This window comes from Lemur catta, chromosome 10 (assembly GCF_020740605.2).
Source record: "Lemur catta isolate mLemCat1 chromosome 10, mLemCat1.pri, whole genome shotgun sequence".
Classification (NCBI taxonomy): Eukaryota; Metazoa; Chordata; class Mammalia; order Primates; family Lemuridae; genus Lemur; species Lemur catta.
Window position 1 is genome coordinate 75,880,755 of NC_059137.1, and position 16,922 is coordinate 75,897,676.

The window sequence follows — 16,922 nt, forward strand, 5'->3', positions numbered from 1 at the left end:
ACTTAAAGCCACGTTAACTTCAAAAAAGGATATTCCCACTGCTACAGAAAGCTGAGCTATACTTCAGTATGAGATTCATTAATGGAGAGACATTTTTAAGTTATCTGATTTTTAAAAAGCACACTAATAACTACCCCCAAAGTCTCTTGTGTCTCAAAAACACTGCTACTCTGCTTTTTGGCAACATTCTCTCTGGAATCCCCACAACTCTCCAGGCAGGCGGTGGGAAACAGCACCCCTACGACAGCAGGGCACAGGCAGCCAGCATCCCAGGGGCAGGGCAGCCCAGAGTCTGCTTGAGGCCAGTGGTATGTGCTCTGTAAATCCTGGGGTTACAGTTCAGAGATCTGGACGCGTCCTGGCATGTTCTCCGTCCCTGAAACATGCAAAATGGTATTCTCGGACTCTGGGAGGAGGCGGCTCAGGGGCCTTGGGAAAGCATCCTCCGTGCTCCTGTTTGACTGCTGTCCTGATTTTCTGCAGTGAGATCCTTTAGCCCTTTCTTGACGTTAAGGTGGTAAAACCGGCTTTCTCAGGTCTCCCTTAAAAACACAGACCCTGTTCAGAACGGTTTTTATGCCACATTATCAAATGTTTACTATTCGGTGTTTATCTGAAGGCTGTAGGGAAATTAAAAGTGGAGCGCACTGCAGGGATCAGAGTCCAGGCCTAGCTGTGCTTTTGTCCAGTAAATGGGAAACCCCCTGTATATTACACGTCCACACAAGGAACGCTTGTGTAAACCACTGTAAAATAGTTAAAAAAAGAAATCCATCACCTCTGGCTTTAACCACTGCAATAGCAACAGATGAAACCTTCACACTGGGGAGAGGGGGAGAGTTAAATAGCTGACACAGGAAACAGAAGGGGCTTCTATTTCCTCATAATGGGAATAAAACCCAGGCCTGGACAGCTATTTCCTTATTGAGTCTCCAGGGAGAAATTACCCTCGTGCACCAGTTCCTGCTCACTCACCAGACAGTCGAGCTGAGAGACAGGACTCTTATTGCCAGGGTGGCTGATGTCCCAGACCTTGACGCAGCCCTTCCCACCCGTGTACACGTGTCTCGTGGGGTTGCTGATGGTCACCGCACACACCACCTCCCCGTGGTTGAGGGTGTTGATCTGGCGAGCGTGTCGGGGGATGCCGGGTCCGATGAGGGCGTCGGGGGGGAAGGGGACAGGCTGCATCTGACCGTCTGCCGTTACGTGGAAGGAGTATGCGCTTTTGTAGAGGGATCATTGGGGAGAAGAGAGAAGGACAAGAGAGAAGACAGAAAACACATTTATTACAATGGGATCAGTCATTACCTCAGCACTGCTCTAGGAGAAAGACAAAGAAAAGGGAAGATACCCTTGTTATGGTTCCTTTTGAGATCAATACAAGTTGAAGATTTACTGACGGAACAGATTTAAAATAAATAATAGTGTAGATCTAGGGTGCACCCAATGACACATACATTGAACTGTATTTTAAATTTTCTTAAGATTTAAAACATTGTGCTTTTCCATTCTAAAGCATTCCCTCAAATCTTATTATAAAATACTTATTGTGCTTCCAAATTAACATAAAATACTTCCTTCCATATATCTTGTATAACTGTATGATTTCTTAGTATAATTTAAAATGATTATTTTCAGTGCTTAAGATGAAGCCCTTAAAAACTTAGAATAGGTTATTTACAGACAGCAAACAGTATATTTCGACACTACCAACAGCAAAGCAGCTTTCTAAACACACCAGTTTAAAGCTTGGACTTAAAACTCTCTTTTGCATAAACAAGAGAAAATGAAAGAGATTCTCTTACATCAGATGGCTTTGTAACAGAGATGTGAAGTTTCCTACTCAACAATCTCCCTTCCCTACCTTGGTCACGAACCCCAGTTTATCTAAGGCAGCGAAGTTTCCAGCTAATAGACTACTCTTCTATTAGCTGAAGAAGAGTTCTTTTTTTTTTTTTTTAATTTTTTTTTTCTTTTAGTAGAGACGGGGGTCTCGCTCTTGCTCAGGCTGGTCTCGAACTCCTGACCTCGAGCGATCCACCCGCCTTGGCCTCCCAGAGTGCTAGGATTACAGGTGTGAGCCACCGTGCCTGGCCAGAAGAAGAGTTCTATGTTCTGACCAGTGAGATTTAGGCAGAGGCCATTGGGTGGCACTTTGAGGAAGTTCTTAAACTGAAAGAGATGGGAGGGACCAGGGGAACTCTGTACTTTCTGCTCAATTTTGCTATGAACCTAAAACTGTTCGAAAACATAAAATTTATTGACTTCAAAAAGGGGGGAGGAGACATGCCTGTCCCCTCCTCTTCTTCCTTCCCCATGCCTGAACTATAAGCAAGACTGGAGCTCCTGCAGCCCTTTTGGGCCACAAGGTGACTTTGAAGATGGAAAGAGACTGCTGAGGGAGGTAACAGAAAGATAGAAGGCAGAGGCCCTGGTGACACTACTGGGCTGTGACACCTGCCTTGGGCTGCTGACAACCAGTGTCTTTTATGGGAGAGAGAAATAAACTCCCATATTATTTAAGCTACTGCTTTCTTCCCTGTTAAATACAAACAAACCTAATTCTAGTTGCACACTTCTATTTCCACACCAAAATTCAAAGCATATTTTTTTCCAATGAACTAAATTTAAACTTCAAGAGCTAATATATTATGGACATTATAAAACATGCACAAAGAAAAGACACTTTAGAAGATAGAAGAAATAGAATATTTCTAATATTTTCAATGCTAAGATTTTCATATTATCCCAACCGATAGATTACGCACGTCCCACTTTGAAGACTACTACTTTCACTTTCGTATCTGAGACATCACTAGGATATCTAGAAAGTTCAAACTATAAACAGTCAATGAAGTATGTACTGTTTCCTCCTTCCTATAATTCCCCAAGGGGAAGTCTGGGCCTTTCTGGAACTTGTCATTGATACCTTTACACATGTAAACACCGTGAGTACTAATGCAGATCTTCTATTTTCATTTTGATACTAACTCAGATCTTGTAAAATAACTTAGCAAGCACAAAATTGAAAACTGGGCCGGGCGCGGTGGCTCACGCCTGTAATCCTAGCACTCTAGGAGGCCAAGGCGGGTGGATCGCTCGAGGTCAGGAGTTCGAGACCAGCCTGAGCAAGAGCGAGACCCCGTCTCTACTAAAAATAGAAATAAATTATCTGGCCAACTAAAAATATATATAAAAAAAATTAGCCAGGCATGGTGGCACATGCCTGTAGTCCCAGCTACTTGGGAGGCTGAGGCAGGAGGATCGCTTAAGCCCAGGAGTTTGAGGTTGCTGTGAGCTAGGCTGACGCCACGGCACTCACTCCAGCCGGAGCAACAGAGCGAGACTCTGTCTCAAAAAAAAAAAAAAAAAAAAAATTGAAAACTGATACAAGGTATCAGGTCTCTACTACCTTACACTTAAAACTCACATACTTTCTCTTAAAAATAAAATACATGCTATTATTTTCCTTCCTTGAAAGCAAAATTTCAAATACATGAGGACTTTTAAACTTCCCCTCCCCTCAACCACGGGACACAATCTTAGATATGTTATCTCTTGGCAAATTGATTCCAATAACTGATATTAAATGGCTATTTGGCCAAAATCTTTTTTTTTTTTTTTTTTGAGACAAAGTCTCGCTTTGTTGCCCGGGCTAGAGTGAGTGCCGTGGCGTCAGCCTAGCTCACAGCAACCTCAAACTCCTGGGCTCAAGCGATCCTACTGCCTCAGCCTCCCAAGTAGCTGGGACTACAGGCATGCGCCACCATGCCCGGCTAATTTTTTCTATATATATTTTTAGTTGTCCAGATAATTTATTTCTATTTTTAGTAGAGACGGGGTCTCGCTCTTGCTCAGGCTGGTCTCGAACTCCTGACCTCGAGCGATCCACCCGCCTTGGCCTCCCAGAGTGCTAGGATTACAGGCGTGAGCCACCGCGCCTGGCCCAAAATCTTTAATGTTATTCTTAATCTGAAAAATAAGCACATATAATGATAATGTCCCAGGAAACAGATATGCATATAAACCAGTACAGCTCAGAGCCCTCACATCACCAAACCACTAAATCTTGTTTTTTTAATCCAACGGTACCCTTTGGCGTCAAATCCACAGGATATTTCAATATACACACATGATAGCTGAATAGGGACCTATGCCACTTATTATGGGATATTTGAAGTTATAATTAAGTAGTATTTTGTTGCCCTTTAAGACAACCACAGAACTGGGAGTTTAAGTCTATTTAAATCTATTCACATACTACAAGAATTCTGGGCAATAAAGATTTCTCATAGGGCAAAGTTCAGTAGCGAGTTACATGACCCAGAATCAGGTACCATGACCTGGGTCTGAAAGCAACAAATATCCAAGTGATGCTGAGCAAATTCCAAGTGAGTTTCCATAAAATAAAGCAATTGAGTTGCACATATTTTGTAAGAACGGTCACCAAGGGGAGGAGAGAACCACAAATCAATGTGGGCACCTCCAGGTTTTGCCAAGTTTCCATCAGATGCTCTTTCAGCAATGCCAGATCTTCAGGGGAAGGAAATTTTATCTTGCTTCAACTGGAAGCCTGCTTATTATAGAGTTAAATGTTCCAGATTAAAATAGCTGCACGATGTACAGACAGGAGATCTGCCTGCTGGTCTTTAGGAGACACCCACTTGTCTCCCAGGTGTCCTCTTCTTTAAACTGCACAGTAGGTCTGCGATCGTCACACCGAGGCAATTTAAAATTGATTCACAGTGCAGCGAGCTGCTGTCAGAAGCTGCGAACATTCACCCGTCCCTGGGGAAACCCATATGGATGTTAATATACCAGTCACAGGGGGCCTCGGAGGAAGCTGGCGCTGCCCGCTGTGCTGGCGCCTGGAGCATAAATCAAATGAACAACCCAGAAGGACGCACAGGGCTGACAGCTCTTGACGCTGGGGCAACCAGAAGGCAAGAACCAGGGGAGCACGTGAGACCACTTGGAATTATTCACCTGCAACAACGACAGGAACGTCTTCGATAAAAGGCCATGATGAGGGCACGTCATAATGATGTTAAAGAGATCCCGAAAGGAAACTCACCTTCTCTATTGATTCGGGAACTAAGAAAAGTAAAACCAACCAGGAAAGGGAATTTATAAACAGGTAGTAAGTATTTATAAATATCTCTCAAACGAGAATTCAGAATGAAGCCGGATACAAAAGAATGTATGTGGTATGACTGCATTTATAGAAGTCCAAATACAGGCCAAATTCACCTGTGGTATTTACTTGAAAGGCAGGGTAGGACGGTGGTTACCCTCAGCGACTGGAAGGGCAAAGAGGAGTTTCTGGGGCAACAATCGGCCCCGTTCCTTGATCCAGGGGCTGGTTCCATGGGTGGGTGCCCGTGGTGAAAAGTCACTGAGCTATAATACACCTATGCCTGATGCACTTTCCTGTTTGTATATTCTATTTCAATTTTAAAATTTAGATTCATTTATTTACTTAAGAAAAAGGTGAGGGGAGGGCTCCTAACCAAGTAACACATTACAGCGGGCGCCCAGCCAAGTCCAGAGCCCAAACTCCACCACCAAACGGACCTCAGACGCGGAGCCCCGGCGCGCCAGCCACACCCACTGCGGTCTTGTTCGCTGGCCAGCCTGCAGCCTCCAATGTGTCTGTTTCCTGATCCATATGATAGAAATCCTAATAAAATACAGGGGTCACAGGAGTTGTTGCAAGGATTAAAGAGATAACAGCTGCAAAACACTTATCACAGCACTTGACACCTGCAGTGGGGCTCCAGGAAATGACAGTATTGGTATTAAACCACCATGACTGTTAAAAAAGCAAAGGCTTTTTATCTCAACCAGTGGACGAGCGTGTGGGTCAGGGGACGTGGAAAGGGAGGAAGATGCATCGCATGAGTCAGGAAAGCACAAGGGCAACGACTAGGCGAGGAAAATCATAAAATTCCTAACTCGCAGAAGACGAGAGTCGGGGGAGAAGGCACTCAGGAAAGACTCGAACAAACATCCAGAGAGGAGAGAAGGACGTCTGGATAGAACCGTGGCAAACTGCAGGGCGTAAAGAAAGAGTCCCTGGACCCCTGGTTAGGGGCCATACCGCTAAGCCCACCAGCATCAAGGAAGCCTCAGAACTGAGCCCGGACCCACCTACACATCAGGACGGCTTCTGATTCTGAAGTCTGGTTGAAATATTGGCAAGATAAAGCCCACTAGACTTTACATAGTTAAAAACTGAATGAAATCAACACTCATTCGAAACAAGGGCTTTTCATTTACTAGGCACACAGCAGAGGTGAAGGAACTAAAAGGAAAGACCCCCCCCCCTTAAGCAGGACTCCCCAAAGCAGCAGTGAACAAGACTTGCGTTCCAAGGAAGCAAGTTGTTTTTTCCTTGCAGACTGGCTCCTGTTAATAAAACCATGCTGTGTTCTGTGGCCAAAGGAAAACAGGTGTTTACAGAGTCACTACTTTGCTGGAAACAGACAGGAACTGCAGGTACACAATGATGAAGTACACAATAATAAAGAACCATGGACCCCAGGGATGATGGGGGCTCCAATCCCCTGGTGCCTGTGGACTTAGAACTTTTGATGTGAAGTTTTTTGCTATATTAACAAGTATCAAAAATCTGATTGTGTTAAAAACCTTCATTTGCTCTTTAAGCTCTTTAGGACTCATGAGGCCCTTTAGAATTTCGTGCCAAACAAGTCTTAATTCATGTGACCCTAAATGCCTAGCCACATGGGACAAAAGGCTAGTCCCCAAAATATCACACGCTGTCATGTCTCCAAGTTGCACACACACCATTCCCTCCCACCTAGAACAGCACTGCCTCCCTCCCTCTGCCTGCCACGACTTCCCCAGGCTGGATGACTTTTCTACAGGGTCTTAGCTCTTCCTACACATCTCTACTATGGCATTTATCACACTGTGAACATTTCTGTCTTTCCCATTCCAGAGTTCTTCCGGGGCAGGTGGAATGACTTCACCAGCCAGCATACAGCTGACGCTCAAGCAATGAATCAGTACACCCCAGGTCGTCTACTGCTACCTAATCACTTCTGCGCTGAGACGTGAAAGGCTGCTCTGGCAAGGAAAATCGGCTGAAACAAGAAGGCAGGCAACCCTCTAACTGCCTGGGTCACACCAGCCAACTTTTCCCAAGGAATGTCTAGCAGTCATACCAAATGTCGCTAAGAGATGGCAACAACTTTCCCAAGGGAGAAAAGCACTCCCTAGAGAGCTGATTCAGACCACACAAAAGACAACAAAAGCAACTACAGTAATAAAGTAAAATCTACAGTTTTTCCCCAAGTTGGCTAAATCCAGCAGGTGTCGGACCCTTCTAAAGCAAGCTGTGGGGCCGGGTACAATGGCTCACACCTGTAATCCTAGCACTCTGGGAGGCCAAAGTGGGAGGATCGCTTGAGGTCAGGAGTTGGAGACCAGCCTGAGCAAGAGCAAGATCCCGTCTCTACTAAAAATAGAAAAAATGAGCTGGGCATGGTGGTACATGCCTGTAGTCCCAGCTACTCGGGAGGCTGAGGCAGGAGACTTGCTTGAGCCTAGGAGTTTGAGGTTGCTGTGAGCTAGGCTGACGCCATGGCACTCTAGCCCAGGTGACAAAGTGAGACTCTGTCTCAAAAAACAAAAACAAAGCAAGCTGTGGTAGAAGCAAGCACAGGTCACATGATGGAACAAGCTTGGCCCTGTGTCTGGGCTTTAGAAAGCATGGCCCATACAGTAAAGTACCAGAAGTGAGGGAGGAAACACAAGTTACGGTTTCAGTTTAGTCACTGGTAAGATGTGGGGACCATATTGAACTTATGTGGGCCTCGTTTCCCTATTTTGACAACGTGCCCTGACAAAACTCACTAGCCTGCGATCAGGGCTGCTGAGGTGTGGGGTAAACGAACGCACAAGGGAAGGTACTTCAAGAAAAGCATGAAGCGCAACATACGCTCAACCGCTGCTGCCCACGGCACGGGAGGTCATTTTCTGTCCCTGATTATTTAGAGAGAAGGGGAAGAGGCGCAGGAGAAGCCAAGTAACTTGCCGACGCCCACCCAGCTGGGAAGCAGCAGAGCCGACATGCTGGTCCAGGTCAGCCCCGCTGCAAGAGCAGAGCTCTTAGCCTCTCCCTTGGCTTCCTCGTCAGCACTGCCTTTGACAACAGCCCCCTGAGAGGGGACACACAAGACGGAGACGCTGACCCTGCACATAATGAGCAACGTGAGCATGTGGACATCACCAGTGTGGTTCCCTATGGAGCCCACCGTCAAGTGACTCGGCACAGGAGACTCTGGGGGCTGGGGACACTTGGCTTCTTCTAAGATAGATGAGAATGAGAATTATGTATTTTATGATTTTCAGGGATACTCTTCGTCTGAAAACTAATGAAGGTGGTTGCTGGGGGTATGGGATAGTGATGTGGGAAAATCAGAGCTTTATTATCCTAAGATTTCAGGAAAAGTAAATAGGTCCTTAGGTGTATAATTTACTTTCTTATGGGTAAAACCTCCCTTTGCCAATATAATAAGCTTTACTTTTAGGGTCTGTACATCTAACCCATAACATCTATAAAATTCTTTATTTCTGGCCAAGATTTTTCCAATTTGGAAAAATCCTTCCCTTTAGGCAGCCTTCCAAACAGCAAATACACAGATCAAGGTACAATTTGTATCTATTTGGAAGATACCATCTCTCTATCAATGGAGGGCTTTATTAACAGTTAAGTTAGAAGTCTCCAAAGCATTAGTATGGGAGACTCTGTTTCCTTATTTAGTTGAATATGTTTCTGTTCTCAATTTTAAAAAGGCAAATACAGAACTTCTTAATATGGATACGAACAAGAAGATTACGAGCAGAGAAAAGAAGAAGAGATGACCTGGCTGATAAACAAGGAGGTCTTCCAGCCAAAGTCAGCATTTAAGATTCTGGGTCCTAAGACTTGCTTCCTCCATCAATTAAGTGTTTCTAAACTTCCGAATACGTTGGGCCAATAACAAGGCTCCCACGCAGAAGAAAGATACAAAGTGAGAGATTCCTAGAGGAAAAGTAAAACAGAGAGAGGTTTCACATACTGTTGTTTCAAAGTTCAATTCAAAAATGTGAGCAAAGGGAACCATCCACTACAGACAAACACAAGCATTATCCAAGCAAGACATATACAAACTACGTTTATTCCCTATAAACTGAACGTCATTTCTGAGGAAGAGGGAGAGTAAAGAGAGGCACAATTTTAATGTCAGTCACTAAATGTGACTGACCTTGGTTCAATCTTCATTAACCGTGAAGGGCCTTAGTTCTTAAGAAACTTCAGAGGGTAGAAAACATTCCTAGATCATCAGAGGGTAGAAAAACAATTTAAACTAAAACCTATACGGCAATAATAACGCACAGAACAGGCACATTATTTTTAGCATTTAATAGACAAAAAAATAAATACATAAAAATCACCCAAATATCATTGTGATGGTTAATTTTATGCATCAACTTGACTGGGCTAAGGAATGCCCAGGTAAGACATTATTTTTGTGAGGGTGTTTCTGGAAGAGATCAGCATTTGAAATGGTACACTGACTAAAGAGCCATCCTCACAAGGTGGGTGAGCATTACTGGCAGCCTAAGAGAACGAAAAGTCGAGGAAGGGCAAATCTGTTCTCTGCTTGCACGGGGACATCCACCTTCTGCTCTCGAACACCAGCACTCCTGTTCTCGGGCCTTCTGACTCAGTGTAACTACGCCACCGGCTTCCCTGGGCCTTCAGCTTGCAGACAGCCAGCCGATCATGGGATTTCTCAGCCTACAACATCATGTTAGCCAATACCTCTCTGTAGCTCCATCCTATTTATCTATCTAATTACCTCTTACTGGTTCTGTTTCTCGGGAGAACCCTGAATAATAGAATCACACCAAGTAAAAAGAGGGCTGCATTATTTTTCGAAACCAAACAAACTGTAGAATCCAGGCACAGTCAACAGAGCAAAGAGAAGAAAGCTCGGGAACAGACAGTGGGGGAAAGGGGAGCATGCCCCTGGGCCACTGAAACTTCTCCTTGGCCAGAAGCCTGGGAAAGTCTCTAGTCGCTGATGCAAAACATGTTTTCCTAACAGGCAGTTTTACCCCAAATGTACTTAAGATTTCCTTTTCCCTTTAGGCTCTAAATCCAAAAAGGTACTTGAAGGATTTAAACACTAAACAAGTGGGTGGAAGATTTCTAAATTATATGTCTGGCATTAAAACACAGGGTGAAGGAACCTGGAACTAACCTAGAATCTTAAGCCAAACTACTATTAGTCTGAGTTATTACTGACCTCTAGGTGCTACTATGTGAGGCAGGTAGAGCACAGCCCCCAGGTATTTAGAGGAAGAAAAGCAGAGCTACAGTGCCAGAAAAAGGGCTAACTCAACTCTGGAATTTCTCTTACCAATGATCTCCACAGAGCTCAGGGGAATAAACGTCCTAAAACTAAAAATGAATTTTAGTTAAGCTGACTAAACAATACCAATTAAATCTAGCCTTGAGGGTTTGAAAACAAACTCTGGGTTATCTCTTATAAAATCAACACTACTTAGTTCTAAAATGCAAAATCGGAATCTCCTTTCGAGAAAGATGAATCACAGGGTCTCATACAATCCTGGACTCGTCTCCTACCCATTCGATGCAATAAACATTCATTTACTGGGTATGTATGCTCGAGCGACAAGGAGACTTCAGGAACTTCCATTCTCCTGGGAGGAAGCAGATAGAAATAAGACTTGCACACATGATTATAATCCAAGGTCAAAGTGTGAAAAGTGTCATAGACATTTCAAGGTGCTACCGGAGAGAGACACAGGGGAAGGCATCCACTAAGGCTGCATGAAGAAGGCAGCAACTGAAGTGGGCTTGAAAAGACAGAAAAGATTTCAACAAGAGATGAAGACAACGAGAAGGGAAGTTGCTCCAGGTAGAAGGGGCAAGAGCCATCAGGGAATACAGGGTCTTCCCATCTGGTTAGCACAAGATGCAAAAAACACAGGACATGAGGCTAGAAAAGCAGGCGGGGCAATGTTGCCAGCAGGGCCTTGAAGGCCACACCAGTTTATATAGGTTGAGTGTCCCTTATCCAAAATGCTTGGGTGCAGAAGCATTTTGGATTTCAGAATGTTTGCATATACATAATGAGATATCTTGGGGATGGGACCCAAGTCTAAACCTGCAATGCATTTATGTTTCACATGCACTTTATACACATAGCCTGAAGGTAGTTTTATTTTTCCCTTGGGGATGCTGAATCAACCGTGCGTTGTGCACCTGCATTTTGACTGCGACCCGTCATTAGAGGTCAGGTACGGAATTTTTCCACTTGTGGCGGCATGTTGGTGCCCAAAAAGTTTTGGATTTTGGCACATTTTGGATTTCAAATTTTCAGATTAGGGATGCTCAACTTCTATTCAACTCTTGAAAGTCTCTGAGCAACACATGGACCTGAGAAGAATAAACTGACAGTGATTTGATTGGGGCAGGAAGAGGGGAGACAAAACACATCTAGGATCTTACGGATAAAAGTGGATATGAAAAAGGTAAGGATTTTAACAAAGAATAAGACTGGGTAAAAAATAGGAGTGAAATGAGAAAGACTCTAAGGCTAAAGTGTCGGTCCAGATATCAGAAAGAATGGGGATGATGCTTTAACAAAAATGAGGAAGTAGTGTGGGTATGAGAGACGCAGAGAAAATGACCAGGCTGGTCAGGAAACCCTGTTAAGAACCAGGAAAAGGAGTGTGGAACGGTGGCAATGTGAGTCGTCTTGCTCTGTTCCACTGAGGCCACAGGGCCTTTGCACATGTTGGTCTGTCCATCTAAAGGTTCACTCCCGCTGCCCCTACTGGGTTAGTGCAGTTCTGAAAACACTTCCCCAGAGAATCTCTGCTTGACTCTCCCCAACAGATCAGCCCCCCACCCCTTGTCACATGCTGTCACAGAATAGCATTCTTCTGTCATAGCTCTCATCTGTACTATAATTCTGCATTTGTTTTTTGCGATTATTTGATTCATGCTGTCCTCCCTGATGGATTTCAGGACATGCCATGCCAAAATATGCCACTTTGGCTTATTGATTATTTTGGGGTGAAGGCACTTGAGAAATGGGAGACGTAGACAGGACCTTCTGACCTTCTCCTTTCTATATAAAAACAGGCCATGAAATTTCCCACGAGAAAGGTGCCCTCCCTGTACCAGAAAGAGAATAACATCCTTATCACCGTCTGGGAATCGACACTGAAATGGACCTATACAAATAAACTTACCAAAATAACCATGTCTTCCACTAGTTTTTCCCCACTGTATCTCTCAGTCACCGCCCCACAATTTTCTGCCTCTAGCACAAACTCCTGTCATTTCTTCACAAATTTCTCATTTCTTTGTATAAAAAGTATATAAGCTGTTTTCTTTGGTCCCTTCTTTGGGTCTTCATTTTCTTGTGAGGACTTCCATGTACGTGTAAAATTTTAGTAAAACTTGCATGTTTTTCTCCTATTAATCTGTCTTATGTCAGTTTGATACTTAGCTACAGACTCTAAGAGGGTAATTTTTCCTCCCCTATACACCATCCTAGGCTATGAGCTCCCAACAGGGTCTCTATGCCTGTGCAGGAGGTCTCCCTGAAATCTGGGGAAGCGTGGAAGGAAGGGAGGTGACAGTGTCTGCATTTTAGTGAAGTGACATGGGAGCCCGAAATCATGCCCCACAACCACAAAATAAGGGTGAAGCAACAGACACATGAGCCAGAGGAGAAGCCTTAGAGTAGAGCAGAGGGCTCGGGAAATCTGAAGAGCTGTTGTGAGGATGATGGATTAGCAGTGCGCTGTATGGTTTCAGGGGCTAGGAAAGAACCAGCACTGATGGGTCAAGTTTCCAGGGAAACAGATCTCAGCTCAAGGGCTGGACAATTTTTCACGCAGCCACAGAAAATGCATTGCTCTGCACAGCAGCGAGTCCCCGGCCCTGGATACACACAGTCAGAGGTGCAGAGTCACGTGGCTGTCATAGCAGACTTGAACCACAGATGAGCATTTATACTAATGGAGGTTAAGGTCCCTCCAGCCCCAGCTGAACTCTTCTGGCTGTTAGGAGGTACTCACCCGTCTGTACACGCATCCCTCGAGCTCTCCCTGAGCACAACACATGCTGTCCTGCCCCCGTAGACTCATTCCTTCCTGCACATGCTTCCACTTTCAGCACACGTGCTTCACCCCAAGGAAGTCTTTCTCACCCTAATTTTGGTCACTTTTTTACATGCATCCCTGTCACCCACTGCTCTGCCTCCACCGCACTCACCACTAGTTTAACCACGGTATTTACTGTTCTTTTAATGGCTGGGGAGCACCTTCTTTCCTGGAGCTTGCTCAGCATCTTGCAAAGCATGACACACAGTTCATGCTCCCACTCCACGAATAGCCATTGTGCGTTCCACCACCTCACCCACACATTCCTTCGACAGGTATTTCTCAGAGAATTATTTGCATGACATTTACTGCCTTGTTCACCCAACCCTGGACATACTGGTTTGTCCCCATTTCTCTTAAGGGCCTCAGACCAGCCCCACTCAACCCATGGTGTGCAAACATTTGCTACTGTTTGCAATGGCATGAGTATAGTCACCAAAGGTAACAAGGTAACGTTTAGAAACTTTAATAGGGCAACTTGACAGTTTATGGCTGTTGACTCTTGTAACAAAAAATTGAGACTTGGGTTTTCTCTCTTTTTACCCCTATTCATTTCTATTGTATGTTACAAAAGTATCAGTCTTTGACACACTGGGAATAAACTGGTCTATTACCACAAACAGTTTAAGAAGCACTGCCTCAGGTAATATCAGTTTACTAAATGAGAAGAACAGCAAGCCTTCTTATACTAATTAATGGATTAATATGAGCAATAAGACTGTATATCCAAAAATCCTGGCAACAACATACTTATTTTTCCCTCTGATATTAATTGGATATTAATTCTATCTTCCTCACATAATACGGTTCACCTCAACCACGAAAGGGAATCCTAAAAATTGTATTTTAACTGCTTTCTAGAGAGCAGTGACCACTCAGATCCAAAAGCCAACAGCCCTTTTGACCAAGGTGAGAAAAACGCCCTTACACGAGTCTCACAACTTCACCGCTGTGTCACTGTCCTTGTCCCCAGGCACGCTGTAACTAGCTTGCACGGCTTTGAACACAAAGAAGTGCAAGGTGGCTCACAAGCCAAGGGCATGGATATCTGGCTGTAATAAGTATGATACTACTACTGTCTTTTGTCTAATCATGTTAAGCACACGTGAGACCACGTGTGTAAGGAACAGGGTCCACGTTAACATGTCCTGCACACCGGCTTTCCACCCCAGCACTGTAGCTCACAGCTCTGCCCACCCACTCCAAACCGACTCCCACTTCACACTCATCGTGGGGTCTTCACGGCTGAACACACCCCTGTACCTCTGACTCTTGAAGCTAGCTTTCCTGAAGGATCAGCTGGACTCGGCCTGATTTGCCTATTACTGAAGATTCATCAGTTACTATCATCATGGCTTCTTAGCACGACATTGCTCATTTGCCCTTTACCTGCTCACCAATCAGTAGGACACACGACAGCTACACTCTGGTGACCACAGATAAGAAGTGCCCACAGGTGCCCTGAGCGTGTCCCAGGCTGGAGGCCAGGAGGCATTCCCCAGAAAACACACAAGGTGGGAGCTCATGGGCATCCACCGGGAAGAGACCAACTGACCAGCTGAGAAAGCCTCTGGCAACACTGTCACCCACCTCAATCCCAGTTCTTCTCTGGGCCCGGATGTCACCTTAAATTCTGAACATTGCTACTAATTCCTACTGTAGAGAAAAGCCTCATTTCATCACGAATCAAATTACCATAAAATAGATGTTACAACGCGTGAAAAGTGGAGCAATGGGAATTTGCTTTCCTAAAAAGCAGGTGATGGGGTAAGGAATTCAATTTTTCCTCATGCGGGTGGTTTACTTGGAACAAGGCTCTTATCAAAACCACATAAGAGTGTCCAGGCAGCCAAATGGACCACTCAAAATAATGCACTAATGTGACATGCAAGTGACTGCACAGGTGAAAGCCGAACGCAACCACACGAAAGTACAGGCTGTGACAAAGACAAGCTAAAGGCCTAAGCCGGGTACCACCAGCTCCTCTATCCAGAAAATCAACACTGGAAAAGACCTTCTGCCATGTTCTAGCTCAGGAAGAGGCGGAGTATTTGCTGGGAAGTAAGACAAACCCTCATATTTCAATTTTGCTCTGTATGAAACTTCAGAATTTTAAGAATTCTTTAAAATCGTGCTTCTCATTCCTAACAGTATGGAAAGCAAGCAATTTAAGTGATCCAGGAAGAAAGTAACAGTTTTTTTTTTCCCCCCAAATTCCAAATGCCTTTGTGCACTTTAACTTTCCCTGCTTCGCCACGAAGCCACTTTACTTTTTGCAGTGCTAGCTCTCTCGGAGCAAGGCACTCATCAGAACTTTCCCTGGAGGTCAAGCTGGGACGCTGGCATTCAAATAAATCTCGTTTCCACCACAGTAAGGAAAAGGTGGCACTCAGCTGGGTAAAGAGGTGACACATTTCAAATTTCTGAGATTTCCAGAGCCCGTGACAGCTTACCGCCCACAGCACCGCGCTGCAGAAAACCTCCACCCACCGGCTGCCCTCCGCCCAAAGGGCAACTCGAAGCAGCCCTCCGCAGGGTCAAGTGCAGAGGGCCAAACACCCTGGCTCTTCCCTCCCGCCTGGCCCTCGTTGCCAACAGCTTCTCTCCAGAAATAACCAGATGTATGAGATCGCCCACAGGGAGAAGACGGAGGCATGACACCTACGAGTTGACTATTTATAGAAAGTGTTAACACTCCTCGGGAAAAGACACCAGAAATCTCCTTGGAAACGCCCAAGCCCGTGCTCCGTTTGGTATTCTAGTCTGCTAATACCGATGTCTGAGTCACCACTATTACAACAAGGACTGAGAGGTACTTACGGCTTCCCCCCAGGGATCCCTGCCAGGTTTGGAGGGATGGCAGGTACTCTCATGTGAGGGGGAGGGTCAAACCCCACCTGGAAACAAAAATAAAGCATTGTAGGCTCAGTCTATACAAACCAGGCACTTTGAGAACATCGATAAAGACTTTTCATTAGAAACACATACAACCCCAAAGCAATATAAATGAGAACAATAACAGGGCCTTGTATAAAAAAAAAAAGGCCAGGCATGGTGGCTTATGTCTGTGATTCTAGCACTTTGGGAGGCCGAGGCAGGAGGATCACTTGAAGCCAGAAGTTTGAGAATAGCTGGGCAACATAGTGGGACCCCATCTCTATAAAAATTAAAAAATTAGCTGGGCATGGTGGCATGTGCCTGTAGTCTCAGCCACTCAGGAGGCTGAGGCAGGAGGATCGCTTGAGCCCAGGAGTTCTAAGTTGCAGTGAGCTATGATGATGCCACTGCACTCTGGCCTGGGTGACAGAGTGAGACCCTGTCTCCAGAAATAATAACAATAATGCCAGAAGTAATATAACCACTCTAAACACCACAAGACACACTTCTTTTTGTGGAGGTGGAGAGGAGGTATGACCTATCTGTGCGCTGAGAACCAGCTTCCCATGGTAAATACGTCCCACAGACTTAAAATGTTCTGCCTTGCCCAAGCAAATACAGAAAGCATTATGTTGTGTAAGGGTTTCTCAACCTCAGTACTGTTGACATTTTGGGCCAGAGATGTCTTTTCTTTGTTGGGGCCTGTCCTGGGTACTGCAGGATGTGAAGTAGCATCCCTGGCCTCTACCCTTTGTGTCAACAGGATTTCTCTCCCCAGCTGTGATAATCAAAAGTATTCCCAGATATTATCAAACGTCCCTAGGGGA

General features: G+C 44.9%; 1 protein-coding gene across 5 annotated transcripts in view; it reads right to left on the reverse strand.

Moving 5' to 3' along the window:
* The window catches only part of TLE1 (TLE family member 1, transcriptional corepressor), an 89,963-nt gene that overhangs the window by 8,564 nt on the left and 64,477 nt on the right, over positions 1-16,922 (reverse strand). For all 5 annotated transcript variants that reach the window (XM_045563786.1, XM_045563784.1, XM_045563788.1 and 2 more), the window contains 2 exons: positions 16,039-16,115; positions 976-1,225 (listed from right to left, as the gene is read on the reverse strand). In XM_045563786.1, the coding sequence (XP_045419742.1) occupies positions 976-1,225; positions 16,039-16,115 (327 nt within the window). The remainder of the gene's footprint in view (positions 1-975; positions 1,226-16,038; positions 16,116-16,922) is intronic.